Here is a 16,563-nt window from a genome sequence, read left to right as displayed (position 1 = left end):
ACAGTGACAATGCTATCCTCCAAAATAAGTGGGCCTAAGACAAGAACAAGAAAACTTCCAGGAGGTGTTGAACGCAAAAGGAAGTCTTTACTTACTGTTATAACTTTCTTCAAGAAAAAAGAAGAAAAAAAAAAAAAGACAAGATTTTTTAGGAAGCCCACCAAAACGTACCCAAGCAAATAACAAGAGTTTTCCTTGATTGTACCAAGATGGGGGAGGTGGTAAGAGGACAAGGAAGACACCTGCAACAGGACAATGAGACTGATCGTGAACAGATCCTGCCCGCTGAAGCTCCAACTCCCCTGGCTCACCCACCAATAGCAAGAGTATGACTCAAGAGCTTGGCCACTCCAAATACCTGCATCTTCTACGGATTTTTGAAGGGCTTCTGCTAATTCTTGGTCTGCAATCTCCTCTGGCCGTACTTCCTCTCGCCCGGCCCCATACGCCAACCGGGCACACTCTGGTAACTCTCCCTCGGGAAGGAAGGTCGTCTGTGAGCCTGTGGTGCCGATCACGAGTACATTTTTCTTGAGGTCAATAGAACACTTAGAAGGAAGAAACCAAAGACAGCAGATAAACCATGATGTAGGAAAATTACCATCCTGAATTTTAACTTTTATTCATAAAGAGCAACACTGACAGAGATGGCTCAAAAAAACTGATTTTACCTAAAAGTTTTTAAGCTTTAATTTAGGTGACACTGTTAACTTATAATTCTTTTTTTTTGTCTTTTTAGGGCTGCACCCGCAGCATATGGAAGATCCCAGGCTAGGGGTTGAACTGGAGCTGCAGCTGCTGGCCTACACCACAGCCCCAGCAACGCTGGATCCTTAATCCACTGAGCAAGGCCAGGGATTGAACCTGAGTTCTCCTGGATACTAGTTTGTTACTGCTGAGCCGCAATGGGAATGCCTAGGATTTTTTTTTAATATTTAAACTTTATAGCAGAATATATGGGATAATTTACAAATAATTTACACTTATTTGTCAAACACAGCAATTCTTCATTTCTGAATTTAAATGTAATTACACATTCATTGTGCAAAATCTGGAAAATCTCCAGGCATATAATCAGCGGCCACATCTTTTAGAAACATATAAACGACTTTTTAAAAAATAAAACTGAGAAGTTCCCGTCGTGGCGCAGTGGTTAACGAATCCAACTAGGAACCATGAGGTTGCGGGTTCGGTCCCTGCCCTTGCTCAGTGGGTTAAGGATCCGGCGTTGCTGTGAGCTGTGGTGTAGGTTGCAGACGCGGCTCGGATCCCGCGTTGCTGTGGCTCTGGTGTAGGCCGGTGGCTACAGCTCCGATTGGACCCCTAGCCTGGGAACCTCCATATGCCGCGGGAGCGGCCCAAGAAATAGCAAAAAGACAAAAAAAATAAAATAAAAATAAATAAAACTGAGACATACCATTTATATAGTTCAACATTTTTGCTTTTGCTTAGTGTGTAAAGTTGCGTTTATATTTAAACTTGATACCAAGTCTCAAAGGTGATACATAAACAAGGCAAGTTCAACAAAAGTACTCATATTTCATACTTAATGCTATCCTCCTTTTCAGTACATATTTTTCAACTGCTTAATATAGGACAGTTACACACATATGTTTTGTATCTATAAAGCTGGATACTGCTAGTCTATACCATGACTTAAAAATAGGGGAAGACGGGGGGAAAATGTAATTGTAATGTATACATGTAAGGATAACCTGACCCCCTTGCTGTACAGTGGGGAAAAAAAAAAAAAAAGGGGAAGACAGCGACAAGTTAATAAATTCGGTTTTATTTGTACTTGAACACATTTATTCTACTTAAAATACTACATTTTGATTTGATAGCCACGTACAATATTTCCCCAATATCTTGAAGCTCTTCTTTCCAAGTGTCGTTCCTTGTTTATTTTTGTCTTTGTAGGGCCTATCCACGGTATATGGAAGTTCCCAGGTCAAATCAGAGCTGCAGCTGCCAGCTTACACCACAGCCAACACAAGATCTGAGCCTCGTCTGAGACCCACACTGCAGCTCACGGCAACGCTGGATCCTTAACCCACTGAGCGAGGCCACGGATCAAATCTGAGTTCTCATGGATACTAGTTGGATTCATTACCACTGAGCCACAACTCCTCCAAGTATTGCCTGAACAGCTACTAAGAATTTACTGAACTTATAGTTGCAGTAAAATCATCACGGCATATTATGTGCACCTCCCTACAAACCCATCAAAAAATTACTTGAGGAGTTCCCACTGTAGCACTATGGGACTGAGGGAGTGTTGGGAGCACTGGGACGTAGGCCCAGAACAATGGGTTAAGGATCTGGTGTTCCACAGCTGTGGCTTAGGTCGCAACTGTGGCTCGATCTGATCTGTGGCCTGGGAATGCCACATGCAGCGGGTGGCCAAAAAAAGGGGAAAAAAATGATCACTTGAGTTGTAATCAGAAGGTAAAAATTACACAAGGGAACCAAACTGTCCACTGTAGTCTCAAAACAAATGGGCAGATTCAAGAGAATCAGAAAGATTTCACAAAAAAAGATTTTATTTCTACTGATGAGTAATTTCAAACCTTCTATCATTAATTAAAAACCTCTCCAGGTCTGAAGTATACCAAAACCAAGAGAAATGATGTAGTAATAACCACATAACTTACAAAAAGCCAATGCAAAAAGAAAGTGAAGCTCTTAATTACCTGATGCCGCTTCAGCATGTCCAGTCCCAGAAGCATGTCCATGGGCTGTTCCTCAAGTATTGAGAAGGAACACGCCAGGAAATCTCCTTCAATCTGAACCTGAGCTAAAGCACAGGAAGAACACAAGAGGTTAGTGATGTTTCCAGGGGAGGTTTGGAAAATATATCTATCATTCTGTGCTTCTCTTCCTGGAATCAGTCAAAGCCAAACCAAAGCATGCAAACAAGTGAGTTAAGTGCAAAAATCCAGTAAGACCAACAATCAGGTTAAAAGCTAATGGAGGCACCAGCTCATAAGGTGGATTGGATAGAACTACCACCCATGGGACCTGGCTTGATATGTGATACATGCTCAGCTGGTGAAGAAAGTTGGCATTAAAAAAAAAAAAAAAAAAAAAGATGGAGGATAGGAAGATAAATCAAGGCCAATTCCTCCAATATTAACCACTTTCTTCCTATGCACTCACAAAAGGTTTTTCTAAAAGAATCTAAAGTCTGTACACTTTAAACCTTTTCAATTAGCCCCCAAGAAGTAAACTGTATATTACTGTCTGTTATAATCAGGTTTCTATTTGTCACACCAGGGACAACACTAAAGGCCTATGTTTGCCTGGAGCCTCCTGTCTTTCCTCTTCCCTCAATTACTCCTCTTATTTATATTTATATAACATTTAAAAAAAACACAGTTTGTTATTAGCTATATCTTAGGAGTTCCCCGGTGGCCTACCAGTTAAAGACTTGGCGTTGTCACTGCTGCGGCTTGGGTTACTGCTGTGGCTGAAGTTCAAGCCCTGGCCCGGGAACTTCCATACAAAAAACAAACAAAAAAACTGTATCTTCTAAGCAGAAAAATACATGAAGTATCTATACAGTTAAAGTACAATAAAACAAATACCCATGCATTTATTTCCCAGGGTAAGAAAGAGAAAACTAATTAGTTTCCCATCTGAAAAGAATCTGAAAAGAAAAATATATATACACAAAACTGAATCACTTTCCTGCACACCTGAAACTAACTCAACACTGTCAACTGACGATTACTCCAATGTAAAATTAAAAAAAAAAAAATCTTGGGAGTTCCCACCATGGCTCAGCGGAAACAAATCTTACTACTGTCCATGAGGATGCAGGTTCAATCTGTGGCCTCGCTCAGTGGGTTGCAGATCCAGCATTGCCATGAGCTGTGGTGTAGGTCACCGACACAGCTCAGATCCCACGTTGCCGTGGCAGTGGTATAGGCCTGCAGCTGTAGCTTCCATTAGATCCCTGGCCTGGGAACTTCCATATGCAGAGCATGTGGCACTAAAAAAAAGCACCAAAAAAAGCAAAAAAAAAAAAAGTCGCACATAAGTCCTATTTACTGATCACAGCTTATTCTCTACCTCCTCCGACCATCCCAACTATCCTGGGTTTTGTACTAATCATTTCGAGCTTTTCTTACACTTTTCAGCACATTTGTATGCTTTCTTTCTTTTCTTTTTTTTTTTTTTGTCTTTTTGCTATTTCTTGGGCCGCTCCCGCGGCATATGGAGGTTCCCAGGCTAGGGGTCGAATCGGAGCTGTTGCTGCCAGTCTACGCCAGAGCCACAGCAACGCGGGATCCAAGATGTGCCTGCAACCTACACCACAGCTCACGGCAACGCAGGATCGTTAACCCAATGAGCAAGGGCAGGGACCGAACCCGCAACCTCATGGTTCCTAGTCGGATTCGTTAACCACTGCGCCACGACGGGGACTCCACGTTTGTATGCTTTCTTTTTTTTTTTGTCTTTTTTTGCTATTTCTTGGGCCACTCCTGTGGCATATGGAGGTTCCCAGGCTAGGGGTCCAATTGGAGTTGTAGCCACTAGCCTACGCCAGAGCCACAGCAACGTGGGATCCGAGCCGTGTCTGCAACCTACACCACAGCTCACGGCAACGCTGGATCGTTAACCCACTGAGCAACGGCAGGGACCGAACCCACAACTTCATGGTTCCTAGTCGGATTCGTTAACCACTGCGCCACGATGGGAACTCCGTTTGTATGCTTTCTAAGCAACATTTGCTAGTTTTGTTTTGAACTAAGATTTGCTTTTTCACTCAAAAGATATTTTGAGATATTTTATTCCTGTGGGTGCATGTGACTGTATTTCTTTCACTTACACCACCCCTTAGAGTAAGTACCGGAACGTCTGATGCACCACCACTGAGTTATTCATTCTGCTTCTATGGGGTTTCTCGGATTGCTTCCAATTCCTGCCACAAACAATGCTAACAAGAATATTCTTGTACGTCTCTCCTGGTGTCCCTTGAGTGTCTCTGAAGGTATACTCTAAAAACAGACAGGCTTCGGCGTTCTGGTCATGGCTCAGAGGAAAAGAATCTGACTAGTATTCATGAGGACGCAGGTTTGATCCTTGGCCTCCTCACTCAGTGGGTCAAGGATCTGGTTCTGCCCTGAGCTGTGGAGTAGGCTGCAGACCCAGTATGGCTGTGGCTATGGTGTAGTGGCTATGGTGTAGGCCGGCGGCTACAGCTCTGACTAGACCCCTAGCCTGGGAACCTCCATATGCAGAGGGTGTGGCCCTAAAAAAAACAAAAACAAAAAAAACAAACAACAAAAAACCAAACAAACAACAAAAAACCAGACAGGGTTTTAGAGGATATTAGGCTCAACTCTGCTGGATGCTGAATTATTTTCCAAAATGTTCTCAGTGGTTTGTGGAAGTTCCCATTACTCCACATTTTCCCAACACTCAATATTATCAGATTTAAAATCTGGGAGTTCCTGTTGTGGCTCAGCGGGTTATGAGCCTGACTAGTATCCATGAGGACTCAGGTTCAATCCCTGGCCTCACTCAGTGGGTTAGGAATCCAGTATTGCCGTGAGCGGCGGTGCAGGTCACAGTGGTGGATCAGATCCTAAGCTGCTCTGGCTATGACACAGGCAGGCAGCTGCAGCTCTGATTCGACCCTGAGCCTGAGAACTTCCATATGCCATAGGTGTGGCCTGGGGAGCAGGGAGTGGGGAAACCTGGCAAGTAATTCTCTATTTCCCTGATTAACAAGACAGAGCAGTTTTTCACACACTTATTAACCATCTGGCTTTCTTCTTAAAATATCTGTGCAAATGCCTCTGTAATTTTTTATATATCAGAGAATATACACACAGCATATAGATATTCTTTTTTTGGGAGGGGGGTCTTTTTAGGGCTGCACCTATGGCACATGAAGTTCCCAGGCTAGAGATAGTAGCGCACCTGTAGCTGGCAGCCTATATATACCACAGCTCTTGGCAACGCTAGAACCCAATGAGCAAGTCCAAGGATTGAACCCGTGTCCTCATGAAACTAGTCAGGTTCATTACCACTGAGCCATAATGGGAACTCCTGTATAGTCTAAATATGAATCTTTTATTAGTTATATATGTTACTTGAGCCCTTTCCTAATTCATGTTTGTTCACTTTCTTTGTCTTTGATGAGGGGAGTTCCTGTCGTGGCTCAGTGGTTAAGGAATCCGACTAGGAACCATGAGGTTGCGGATTCAATCCCCAGCTGTGCTCAGTGGGTTAAGGATCTGGCGTTGCCATGAGTGAGCTGTGGTGTAAGTCACAGACGCAGCTCTGATCTGGCGTTGCTGTGGCTATGGCGTGGGCTGGCAGCTGTAGTACTGATTCCACCCCTAGCCTGGGAACCTCTGTATGCTGTGGGTGCGGCCCTAAAAAGCAAAAATGAAAACCAAACAAACCTTTAAACCCATACAATAAAATGGTATATGCATATATTTGAATGATGCTTATAAAATTTATACTGGCATTTGGAAAATGTTTCTTTTTCTTAAAGCAAAGTTTAAAATTCTACATATTACATGACCATTTTTTACAAGAAAAAATACTTGTAAGAGATATGTCCAAAGGCTGATTGCTTCTCACCTAAAAGAATTTAAAGCTATTTTCCTTTCTTTTCACATTTCTACACTTCTGAAATTCCTCTACAATGAGCATCTATTAAGTGGATAATGAAAGAAAAGAACAATTTTGATTAAAGATGAAGGACTAAACACATGTATTTATCTCAATTTACTCCTTAAAACAACAACAAAAGCACACACACAATATAAGCTGTTTTTCATTTTTTTTTTTTTTGTCTTTTTGCTATTTCTTTGGGTCGCTCTCGCGGCATATGGAGGTTCCCAGGATAGGGGTTGAATCGGAGCTGTAGCCGCCGGCCTATGCCAGAGCCACAGCAACACAGGATCCGAGCCGCGTCTGCGACCTACACCACAGCTCACGGCAACACCGGATCGTTAACCCACTGAGCAAGGGCAGGGACCGAACCCGCAACCTCATGGTTCCTAGTCGGATTCGTTAACCACTGCGCCACAACAGGAACTCCTGTTTTTCGTTTTCTGTTCTTGTTTGTCTTCAAAGCCACACCTGCTACCCAAGGTGCAGCTGCAGGAATGCTGGATCCTTAACCCACTGTGCGGGGCTGGGACAGAACCTGAAACTTCACAGTGACCAGAGCCGCTTCAGTTGGACTACTGACCCACTGTGACACAGCAGGAACTCCACTGTTTTTTCTTTTGAAAGGTATAAATCACTAAGGCCAAAAATAATGGAAGAGACAAGTGAAACAATTTTGGAATTAGAGAGCAGATGACAATAAGGAAAACTACGAAGCACTCTTTCTAACGTAACAGAACTCAATGAGGCTGATGCACTGTCTGAGACAAGCACCTCTTCAAATAGGGGTGGAGGTGAGTCCATACTAGGAGCACTGGATGAAGGTCTATGTAGGCAGTTACATCTTGGGGCTCCTCACCTCCACCCCAACAGTTCACTGGAGGTTTGTTTCCTCCAGAGGGTGGAACAGAGGACAACAGGGACACCACAAGCACCAAACTGGAAACCAGGGGGTTAAGTGGAAATCTACTGAGACTCTAGCTTTTCCCTCCATCTCAGCTTCCAGGTCTCCCCAGATCACCACGGCTGCCCATCAACTAATTCTCCCAATAGCCTTCTGGTGTCCCACTCTTCAAGGAGCAGATGCCAAGGATCACCAGACATTTGAGTAATCCAAGAAAGAAAAACTAGCAGACAGAACAGAAAGGTTAGAACGCAAAATTGAGAAAATCTCATTAAAAACCTCCTAAACCCAATGAAAGAAAGAAAAAGAAAAGAAAACGAGAGGACAAGTCCACGCTGGCAGATGATCCTACTTGAATAGCAGACATCCCAGAGGGGAGGATATCATGATAAGAACCATTTTTCCGGACCGCAAGGTACCTAGCACAGTAGATGAAAAGCACATCTATACCAAGCACATCACTGTGACATTTTAAAGCACTGAAGTGACAGAGAAGATCTACAAGCTCCGGAAAGAGCAAAGAAATCTTACACACAGAAGACTAGCCAGCTTCTCCACAGCAACACTGACAAACACTCATGAAGGAAAGCAATTTCCAACTGAGACTGGGAGAATGCAGGGAAAAAGATGGGTTCCAATATTTAAGGGCCCCATTTACTTCTGTGTCCTTTTTCTCAGGAAGTTCCTGGAAGATGTGCTAATAAACTGAGGAGAGAGAGAATAAAAAAAAAGTATGGGATCCACATAACTCAACTAAGACTACAGGGAGAAGCACCCCTTAGGACCCAGTCTCGGGAGATTCCAAAACAGCAGCCTCAAACCACCAGTCCAGGCTGGAAGAAGTATCTTCAACAGGATGACACATACAAAGGAGATTTACACAACTAGAGTGTTTAGGGATGAGTAACACATAAAAAACACCCCCCCCCAACAAAAGACGATGACTAATGTGAGAAAAAAATATTAGACATAAAAGGAAAAACACTTTTTCAATCAGATGGCTGAATTCTCAACAGCATTTACATAGTCATACCAGTAACAGTGCTGTGAACACATTACTAGCAATGTGGAGCTAAGCACCAAATCGACTAAAATAGTTGAAAGGGACTATCTCTGAAGAGCAGGAGATAGAAAAACAAAGGGGACTGGTAGGGCTTTTTGCATGTTACATGCCTAACTCTCACAGAACAGGATTTAACATTTCTAGGGATTGGGCATCTTGGACCAGATGCCCCTATCCAGAAGAAAATCGTTCAAGTTGGCCACCCCCCAAAGACTCCCTGGGCCTTTTGCTCACCTAGATGAACCCTTCCAATGATCTTCTGGGTGCCCACTCCTTTGGCGATCCCTGCCCACCGACGATCCACCAGCCTCATTATGTTACACCTCTCTGCACAGGCTTGACTCATAATAGTCATCTGGGCACCTGGAAGTGGAGGGAAACATCAGATAATGAAGACAAGGCCCACATTTGTGGTAAGATGAAAAAATGCAGCACTAAAAATAGGGCAGAGAGCAAGTATACTCCCAGGCTTTTGTCTGTATAGAATTATTCCTACCTAGCCCACTTCCTGCCATGCTTAGTTCAATTTTCAGTTTCACACTGGAATCTGGAACATAGTGTAGAAACTTGACTTTGAGGCAAAGAATACTGTTTAAATGTAATAATCAAATGATATATTTTTAAACTTTAAAAACAGAAAGCAAAACTACTTGCGAAGGACTTCCAAAAAGTCAAACTATGTGTGTCTACAGATGGAAAGGCTCAATTAAGCACTATTGCACACTCAGATCAGTTTTCAGTATCTCTAGACATCCCACCAAGTTATTTTTATGTCAAACTTTGGAACACTCCTAATTACCGGTTAAAAAACACACCCTGCAGTCTCTCTAAAAACTGGAACTGAACCCCCCATTCTCTGCTCCAATAGTGCCTTTCAGGAAGAGGGGACTAAGGACTTTTCTCTCTGGGTTACGAATACTCACTCACACGGCTGGAGTCAGGCTGTACACAAGACAGACACTTCTCTACCCATTATCTACGGTCCTAATTTCTCCCACAAAGTCTAGTTCCATATTCCTGCGTGTTGGATGTGTCTACCTCTAAGTCAACGGGTACACTACAACACTCCTTCCCCCCACCCCACCCCTGTAATTTTTACTTTGGATTTCTCTCCTTGCCAATGGAATTATTTTCTTGCAATCATAAAATATGGACACTGTTCACTTTCGACTCCTCCTCTTTTAGCTTTCTCCCCATTCTCAAACTCAGTTCCAATCCTGTTAATAAATTCTGGGCAATTTCTGACTTTTCTTCTTCTAACTATAGCAACCAACCTAGCTCACATTCTATCCCCTCTAACTAGTGGACAATTTCTTTGGCTTCCAAACCACTCTGTGGATGTATAATTTAAAGCAAGGAAATAGTTCTGATCCTTAGGTGTACAGAATTCTCCAGAACTGTCACTGTTTTCAATATTCTTAAAATCTCACCTTCTTCAGATTTGTTATTCATCTGTTCAAATATCCTCAAAGCCTTCTACTCTTTATAAGATCAGCTTCAAACTTTATCACCACAGCCTCAGATCCCACCCCAACCTGATCCAACTATTTCCAGCTGCTGTAGACTGAATGAATGTGTGCCCCTCCAAAATTTATGTTGAAACCTAATCCCCAATGTGATGACATTAGGAAGGGGCAGTCTTGGGATGATTAGGTTATGAGTGTGGGGCCCTCAAGAATGGGATTTTGTGCCTAAGACACCCCAGAGAGCTCCCTCACCCCTTCCACCACAGGAGGACACAGAGAGAAGAGAGGCATGTATGAATTAGGAATCAGGCACCGAATCTGCTGGCATCCTGATCTTGGAGTTCTTTGCCTCTGGAACTGAGAACAAACCCGTGTTGTTTATCAGCCACCCAGCCTGCAGTATTCTGTTATAGCAGCCCGCAGACTGATACCTGCCTTCTATCCTGACTCCTCTCTTTTTCTTTGCCTCTTCCTCACTTTGTCTCCCCCCCAGAGTGCCCACTCCTCTGCTTCCACTTTCTTTGAATTCTACTTATGCTTTAAGGCCTCCTCCCTGTCTGCTCTTTCCCAGTGATCTCTCTACTCATTCAATTCCAACACTTCTTGTCCTTATTACTCACAATAACGTACACTTTTTAAGCTCTGAAAGCTCTTGGCATTTGAGGAAGGTTGGTTTCAAGATGGCCCAGAAATAATGAAGAGAAAGGGAATCTGGGAAGGCAGTTCTCCCCTTTCTCCCTCCTTCCTCACTCTACTCCAGAAAAGCTGTTATTGATGTACAATCAGCAGCCCCAGGATGAGAATGGGCCCTTTCACTGCTCTCCTGCCTCAGGTCAAAGCCCCAATCCTCTACCCATGGACACAGCTCAGTCCAAATGCCCTCTCTTCGGGGAAGCCACACCTGAGCACCCCAGTCAGAGCGAGAATGTGGTCTTTATGTTCCTCCAACACGCATCTGGTCTTTGCACAGTGGTTAAGGGTGCTGGTATCAAGCAGATCTGGGGCTGAATCCAAAGTCTACTACACATGAACTCTGTATTCCTGGAAGAGTGACTTCACCCCCTCTACGTCTAAGTTTCCTCATCTGTAAAACAGGGATAATAGAACATAGCTCACAGGGACATTCTAAGGATTAAGTAAAACTGATTAAGATGATATCCATTAAGTACCTCGCATGGCAACAGGAAGGGCTCGATGAACGCTGAGTGTTACATTCGGGTCTCATGAATTTGTCACTCACTCACTGGAGCCCTAGAAAGCTCCCGTCTTTACCCTCAAGCACCAAGCACAAGGCCTTGCACACAGCACTCAAAAGACATTTTAAAAAACTGAATAATCAGATTTACTCCTCCCAGGAATGTATGCATCTCAAGATACAAACTCTAATAGTCGAAACCTGCCACGTGTTCAAGTATTTGCAGATGAATGGAGGAAATTTTACTTAAGCGGGACCATTCCAGGAACACATCCTAACTTAAGAGCCTCAAACGAGAAACCCAGCATTAAGGTATACAAGGCCACTCAATTTTACTCACACGGTGCTGCTCTGAGAAGTCTTACTTAAGCAGAATTAATTACTTAAGCAGAATTGTTACGAAGAGAAAGGTGCCAGTTAGTACAGGCATTATCTGAATCACCAAGTAGGAAATGCCGAGTCTCCTGACCTGGTTGTTAAGATCTTTAACAGCAAGAACCATGCTCCGTGCATCCTTTACTCCTCATAGCTCCTGGTAAAGCGCTGGCACACAGACCAAGCTGAAATACATGTTTGACCTCTGCTCTACACACCTCTTTCTTAAAGCTCCTTTACTCTAACCCCCCAATTTCTTACAGAGGTATCCTAGAAACTCATGGTGCCAAGGGGAGGTAGGGAGATAAAGGAGATGGCGCAAAATACAAAACTGGTTAGGAAGTAATTAAAGGAAAAAACCTATTACAAACAAAAGACTGGCAAGTGAAACAATAACCCCTGGGCTTATGAGCAGTCAGGAGGGCAACTGCCACCTTTAAGGGACACCAGAGTCTCTTCTTCTCCCTGTGTCAGGTCAAAATGTTGGATGTAGAGACAAAGACACAAAAGATGGAGACGTCACCTGAGTCAACAAAGGCTTTCACAGGATGTCCATTCACTTTGCAGTTAATATAAAGCATCACTACTTGGCCAAAACTTTCTGGAGCCTCTTCCATAGCTATTGTCATGTTTTCCTCAATGTTCTGTTGCCTGTAACAAACCAAAACCAGGTACACTAGAAGCATTATTTTCAGGAAGAGAAATGTTTCAGAATTACAATATTAAATACAGATCTGGGCATTCCCTGGTGGTGTCCTGGTTAGGACTTGGTGCTTTCAGTGCTGCAGCCCGGGTTCAATCCCTGGGTCTGGGAACTGAGATCCCATATCAAGCCACTGGATGCCGCAGGCAAACAAAATAAACAAACAAACCTCAAAAGGGAGTTCCCATTGTGGCACAGCAGAAATGGATCCAACTAGTATCCACAAAGATGCAGGTTCAACCCCTGGCCTCGCTCAGTGGGTCAGGATCCAGCGTTGCTGTAAGCTGTGGTGTAGGTTGCAGACACAACTCAGATCTGGCATTGCTGTGACTGTGGCATAGGCCAGAAACTATAGCTCTGATTTGACCACTAGCCCGGGAACTTCCATATGCTGCAGGTGTGGCCCTAAAAAGAAAAGAAAACGACTCCACCTCCAACACAGATCTGTACATGTCTTTTGCTCCAACTATAGCAGCTTAGTCATGGAAATGGAAATAGGTGCTTTATCCTGAAACATGTGACTTAATAGGAGGAAGTGAGATATACAACTGGCAGGAAATCTTAAGGCATACAAATTACCTTCATGTAAACACAACTATGTTCCCTTTCCAAGCTCAGGAAAGGGAAAATTAATTTCTGGAGAATAAGGGTTACATCTCTTTTTATCCTACAGAATGTTAGAATTTCATCAATGCTCCAAGCTAAAGTGAGAATTCACTAGATATCTGAGTACATTGCCTATGTCCGGTGCAGTAAAAATAGTTTTCAAATATAAGACACAGATGTTTCAACTGCTTGTATTGCATCCACTGCTTCATTTCCATGTCTGAGTTTCTAATCTATAGAACAAGGACGATAATTTCTGTCAGGGTTGCTGAGAGGCATAAAGCATCCAGTACACAATGCTAAGTTAAGAACAGATGCTCGAAAAATATCTACCTACCTGGCTATCACTTAGAAAACTATATAAATGTTTACGTATCAAAATTCATCTGGTCCATCAAAACATTTCTTCAGGGGTTCCTGTTGTAGTGCAGTGTAAATGAACCTGACTATAGGTCCGATTTGACCCCTACCCTGGGGACCCTCCATTTGCTGTGAGTTGGCCCTAAAAAGCAAAAAACAAAAACAAAAAACCCAAAAACATTTCTTCAAAAATTAAATGTCGAGTTCCCGTCGTGGTGCAGTGGAAACGAATGCGACTAGAAACCACGAGGTTGCGGGTTCGATCCTTGGCCTTGCTCATTCAGTGAGTTAAGAATCCAGCACTGCCGAGAGCTGTGGTGTAAGGTTGAAGACGCAGCTCGGATCTGGTGGCTGTGGCACAGGCCGGCAGCAACAGCTCCAATTAGATCCCTAGCCTGGGAACCTCCATGTGCTGCAGGAGCAGCCCTAAAAGGACAAAAAGAGAAAAAAATAAAATAAAATTAAGTGTATTCTAATTCTTACAGGAGAAAAGCATACAACAAGAGGGAGTTTCAGCTTACTCCAATATTTCATGTCTTCATTCCCAACCTTTTAAAAACATTTCAAACACCACTAACATTAATGGAAACTAGGGCAGGCACCAGGCAACTTTCCTGAAGACAGAGACAAAAAACAGAACAAGGTTCAAGGTGGGATCAGTTACAAGTGTAAACCAGAGGCTGGCAAACGACAGGCCACTGTCTGTTTATGGGAACAGAGCCACACTGTTCATTTACATACTGTCGCATTCCCCATGGCTGCTTTCACATTGCTCTGGCATAACTCAGTGCCAGCAACAGAAACTGCATGGCCTGCAAAGCCTAAGATATTTGCTATTTGGCTGTTTATGGAACAAGTTTGCTGACCTCTATTCTAAACTGTCGTGCCTGTCCCCTTTGTAATAAAGACTCTAGTTCAATTGTATTGATGGTTTTATCAGCCATTCTGTAATAAAACATAAAACTTCTCACAAAGTCAGAGGCACACTTAAGCATATTTAGTCAGGCAAATATGCAAGCTACTATACTCAGTGTACACGTACTCTGTGTAATCATATACCAAGTAAAACTTCCATAGGCATTTTATACAATTACACAGCTTTCCTCCTAGGCCATGTTACTAAATTTAAAAATAACCTAAGGAGATCCCGTCCTGGCTCAGTGGAGTCTGACTAGCATCCATGAAGATGCAGGTTCAATCCCTGGCCTCGTTCAGTGGGTTAAGGATCTGGTGTTGCCATGAGCTATGGTGTAGGTTGCAGACAAGGCTCGGATCTAGTGTTAGCATTGCTGTGGCTGTGGCACAGGCCAGGGGTTACAGCTCCAATTCGACCCCTAGCCCAGGAATCTCCATATGCCTCAGGTGCTGCCCTAATAAAAACAAAAAATAAAATAAAATAAATATAACCTAAAATTGGGAGTTTCCTTGTGGTGAAGGATCCAGCCATGTCACAGCAATGGTTCTGATGACTGCTGTGGTGCAGGTTCAACCCCTGGCCCTGGAACTTTCACATGCTGCAGGTGCAGCCGAAAAAACCCAACCAACCAAACAACCCACAACGTACCTAAAATTAGTTGTGCACACCTGGGCTTGCACTGAAACCAAGGTAAGTTTCAACAAAAAATCTTCAGAGATAATAGCAACTACTCTGGTTATCCTAGGCACTACCTATGTCACCTTACAGGTGCAAGGTTTCCTCCTTTAAAAGAACGCATGCAGCGCCCCAGTTCCTTTGCCTCACGCCTGGGGAGAAACCTGATCCACACGGATATGCCTCATTTCATCACTTCTCCTCCAGTAGTCTGGTGTCTCGCCCTGGCGATGATGTCTCTCTTCTCTCCCTCCCGCCCCCTCGTTTCCTGGCTCCAATGCAACTATTCTTGAGTTATGTCAGGTTCCCTTAGAGCTGCAATGGGGTCAAGGTCAGAAAACACAAATATCCTCTTGTTTCTCTGCACAGACTTGACTATGGAGACATTTCTCAAAGATAGTTATTAGTATCTGATGCAATTAATGGGAACATTTATTCAACAAGGACAGAAGTGAAAGGCTTAGGGCTGTCGACTGATTCTGGCATATTTACATTTCTTTGATTTCAAAGGCAGTCAGAGAAATAAAACCTTATTTGACTTTCAAGTTGACAGTGTAATACAATGACCACGGTAGGCTTCATTTAAGCAAACAAAGATGGCCATTAGGCCCTTAAAAGTAGTATCATTACAGTTATGTTTTTCTTAGTTACACTAAGGTTTTCACAATTAGCAACAAAACTAAATGCAGCTGCTCTTTTCTTCAAGAGACTGAATAGCATCTTGCTCGTGACCAGTAATAGGACCAAGGTTGCATTAGCATACATGTATCTGCTTAGGCCCTACCCCTTGAGACTCTGATTCATCAGATTTAGGAGTAAAGGCCAAGCTTCTGCACTTTTTAAAGTTTCTCATATGGGAGTTCCCGTCGTGGCTCAGTGGTTAACGAATCCAACTAGGAACCATGAGGTTGCAGGTTCAATCTCTGGCCTTGCTCAGTGGATTAAGGATCCGGCATTGCCGTGAGCTGTGGTGTAGGTTACAGATGCGACTCGGATCCAGAGTTGCTGTGGCTCTGGTGTAAGCCAGTGGCTACAGCTCTGATTCGACCCCTAGCCTGGGAACCTCCATATACTGCGGGAGCAGCCCTAGAAATGGCAAAAAGACAAAAAAATAAAATAAAATAAAGTTTCTCATATGACTTGCATGCTGCCCTAGGTGAGAAGCATAGCATTAGAGAATATGGAGCGGGAAACAAGTCCTACAGTGAGTTTATCTGCTGAGGCCAGTACAAGAACTGAGGAAGGAAACAGACTAAGGACTCGAAGGTTCTTGTTTGTGCAGTTCTCAGTAATCCAATCATGTCCAAGCCCTAGATTTAATCAGGGCTCCCGCATCATGTCTAAGGAGAGATTCCAATTGGCCTGAGTAGCAGCCTACAGTCTCACCAAGTTGGGGGCTGCTGCTCAGTCCTGGGGTCATCTACCTGGAGCTGCCTTAATAATGTGCTGTGGGCTAGCCAGGGAGTCTTTATTATACCTTTGTAATGATGAATCAAGCTGCGAGGAAAATGGAAGAGGAAAGAATAAACAAGAAGACTGGAGCTACTATCTCAGATACAAAATAAGGAATCTACTTCAAAGCAGACACCCAACTAATAGAAGATCGCCTGGAGTTTGGGAAATCTGGATTCTCTAAATCTTGCTCTTTGGGCAAAGGGGTCATT

At 43.4% G+C, this 16,563-nt stretch overlaps 1 protein-coding gene across 12 annotated transcripts in view; it reads right to left on the bottom strand.

Moving 5' to 3' along the window:
* DDI2 (DNA damage inducible 1 homolog 2) overlaps window positions 1-16,563 on the bottom strand; it is a 46,148-nt gene that overhangs the window by 14,332 nt on the left and 15,253 nt on the right. For 8 of the 12 annotated variants that reach the window (XM_047791989.1, XM_047791990.1, XM_047792002.1 and 5 more), the window contains 4 exons: window positions 12,163-12,290; window positions 8,838-8,966; window positions 2,694-2,797; window positions 359-548 (listed from right to left, as the gene is read on the bottom strand). In XM_047791989.1, coding sequence (XP_047647945.1) covers window positions 359-548; window positions 2,694-2,797; window positions 8,838-8,966; window positions 12,163-12,290 — 551 coding nt within the window. Of the gene's footprint in view, window positions 1-358; window positions 549-2,693; window positions 2,798-8,837; window positions 8,967-10,970; window positions 11,126-12,162; window positions 12,291-12,511; window positions 12,532-16,563 lie in introns of those variants that run through there. The other 4 variants (XM_047791994.1, XM_047791995.1, XM_047791996.1 and 1 more) reach the window with 4 other exon arrangements.

This window comes from Phacochoerus africanus, chromosome 8, assembly GCF_016906955.1.
Source record: "Phacochoerus africanus isolate WHEZ1 chromosome 8, ROS_Pafr_v1, whole genome shotgun sequence".
Lineage (NCBI taxonomy): Eukaryota > Metazoa > Chordata > Mammalia > Artiodactyla > Suidae > Phacochoerus > Phacochoerus africanus.
The sequence above is the reverse complement of the archived record's forward strand: the minus strand, read 5'-3'. Positions and strand labels throughout refer to the sequence as shown.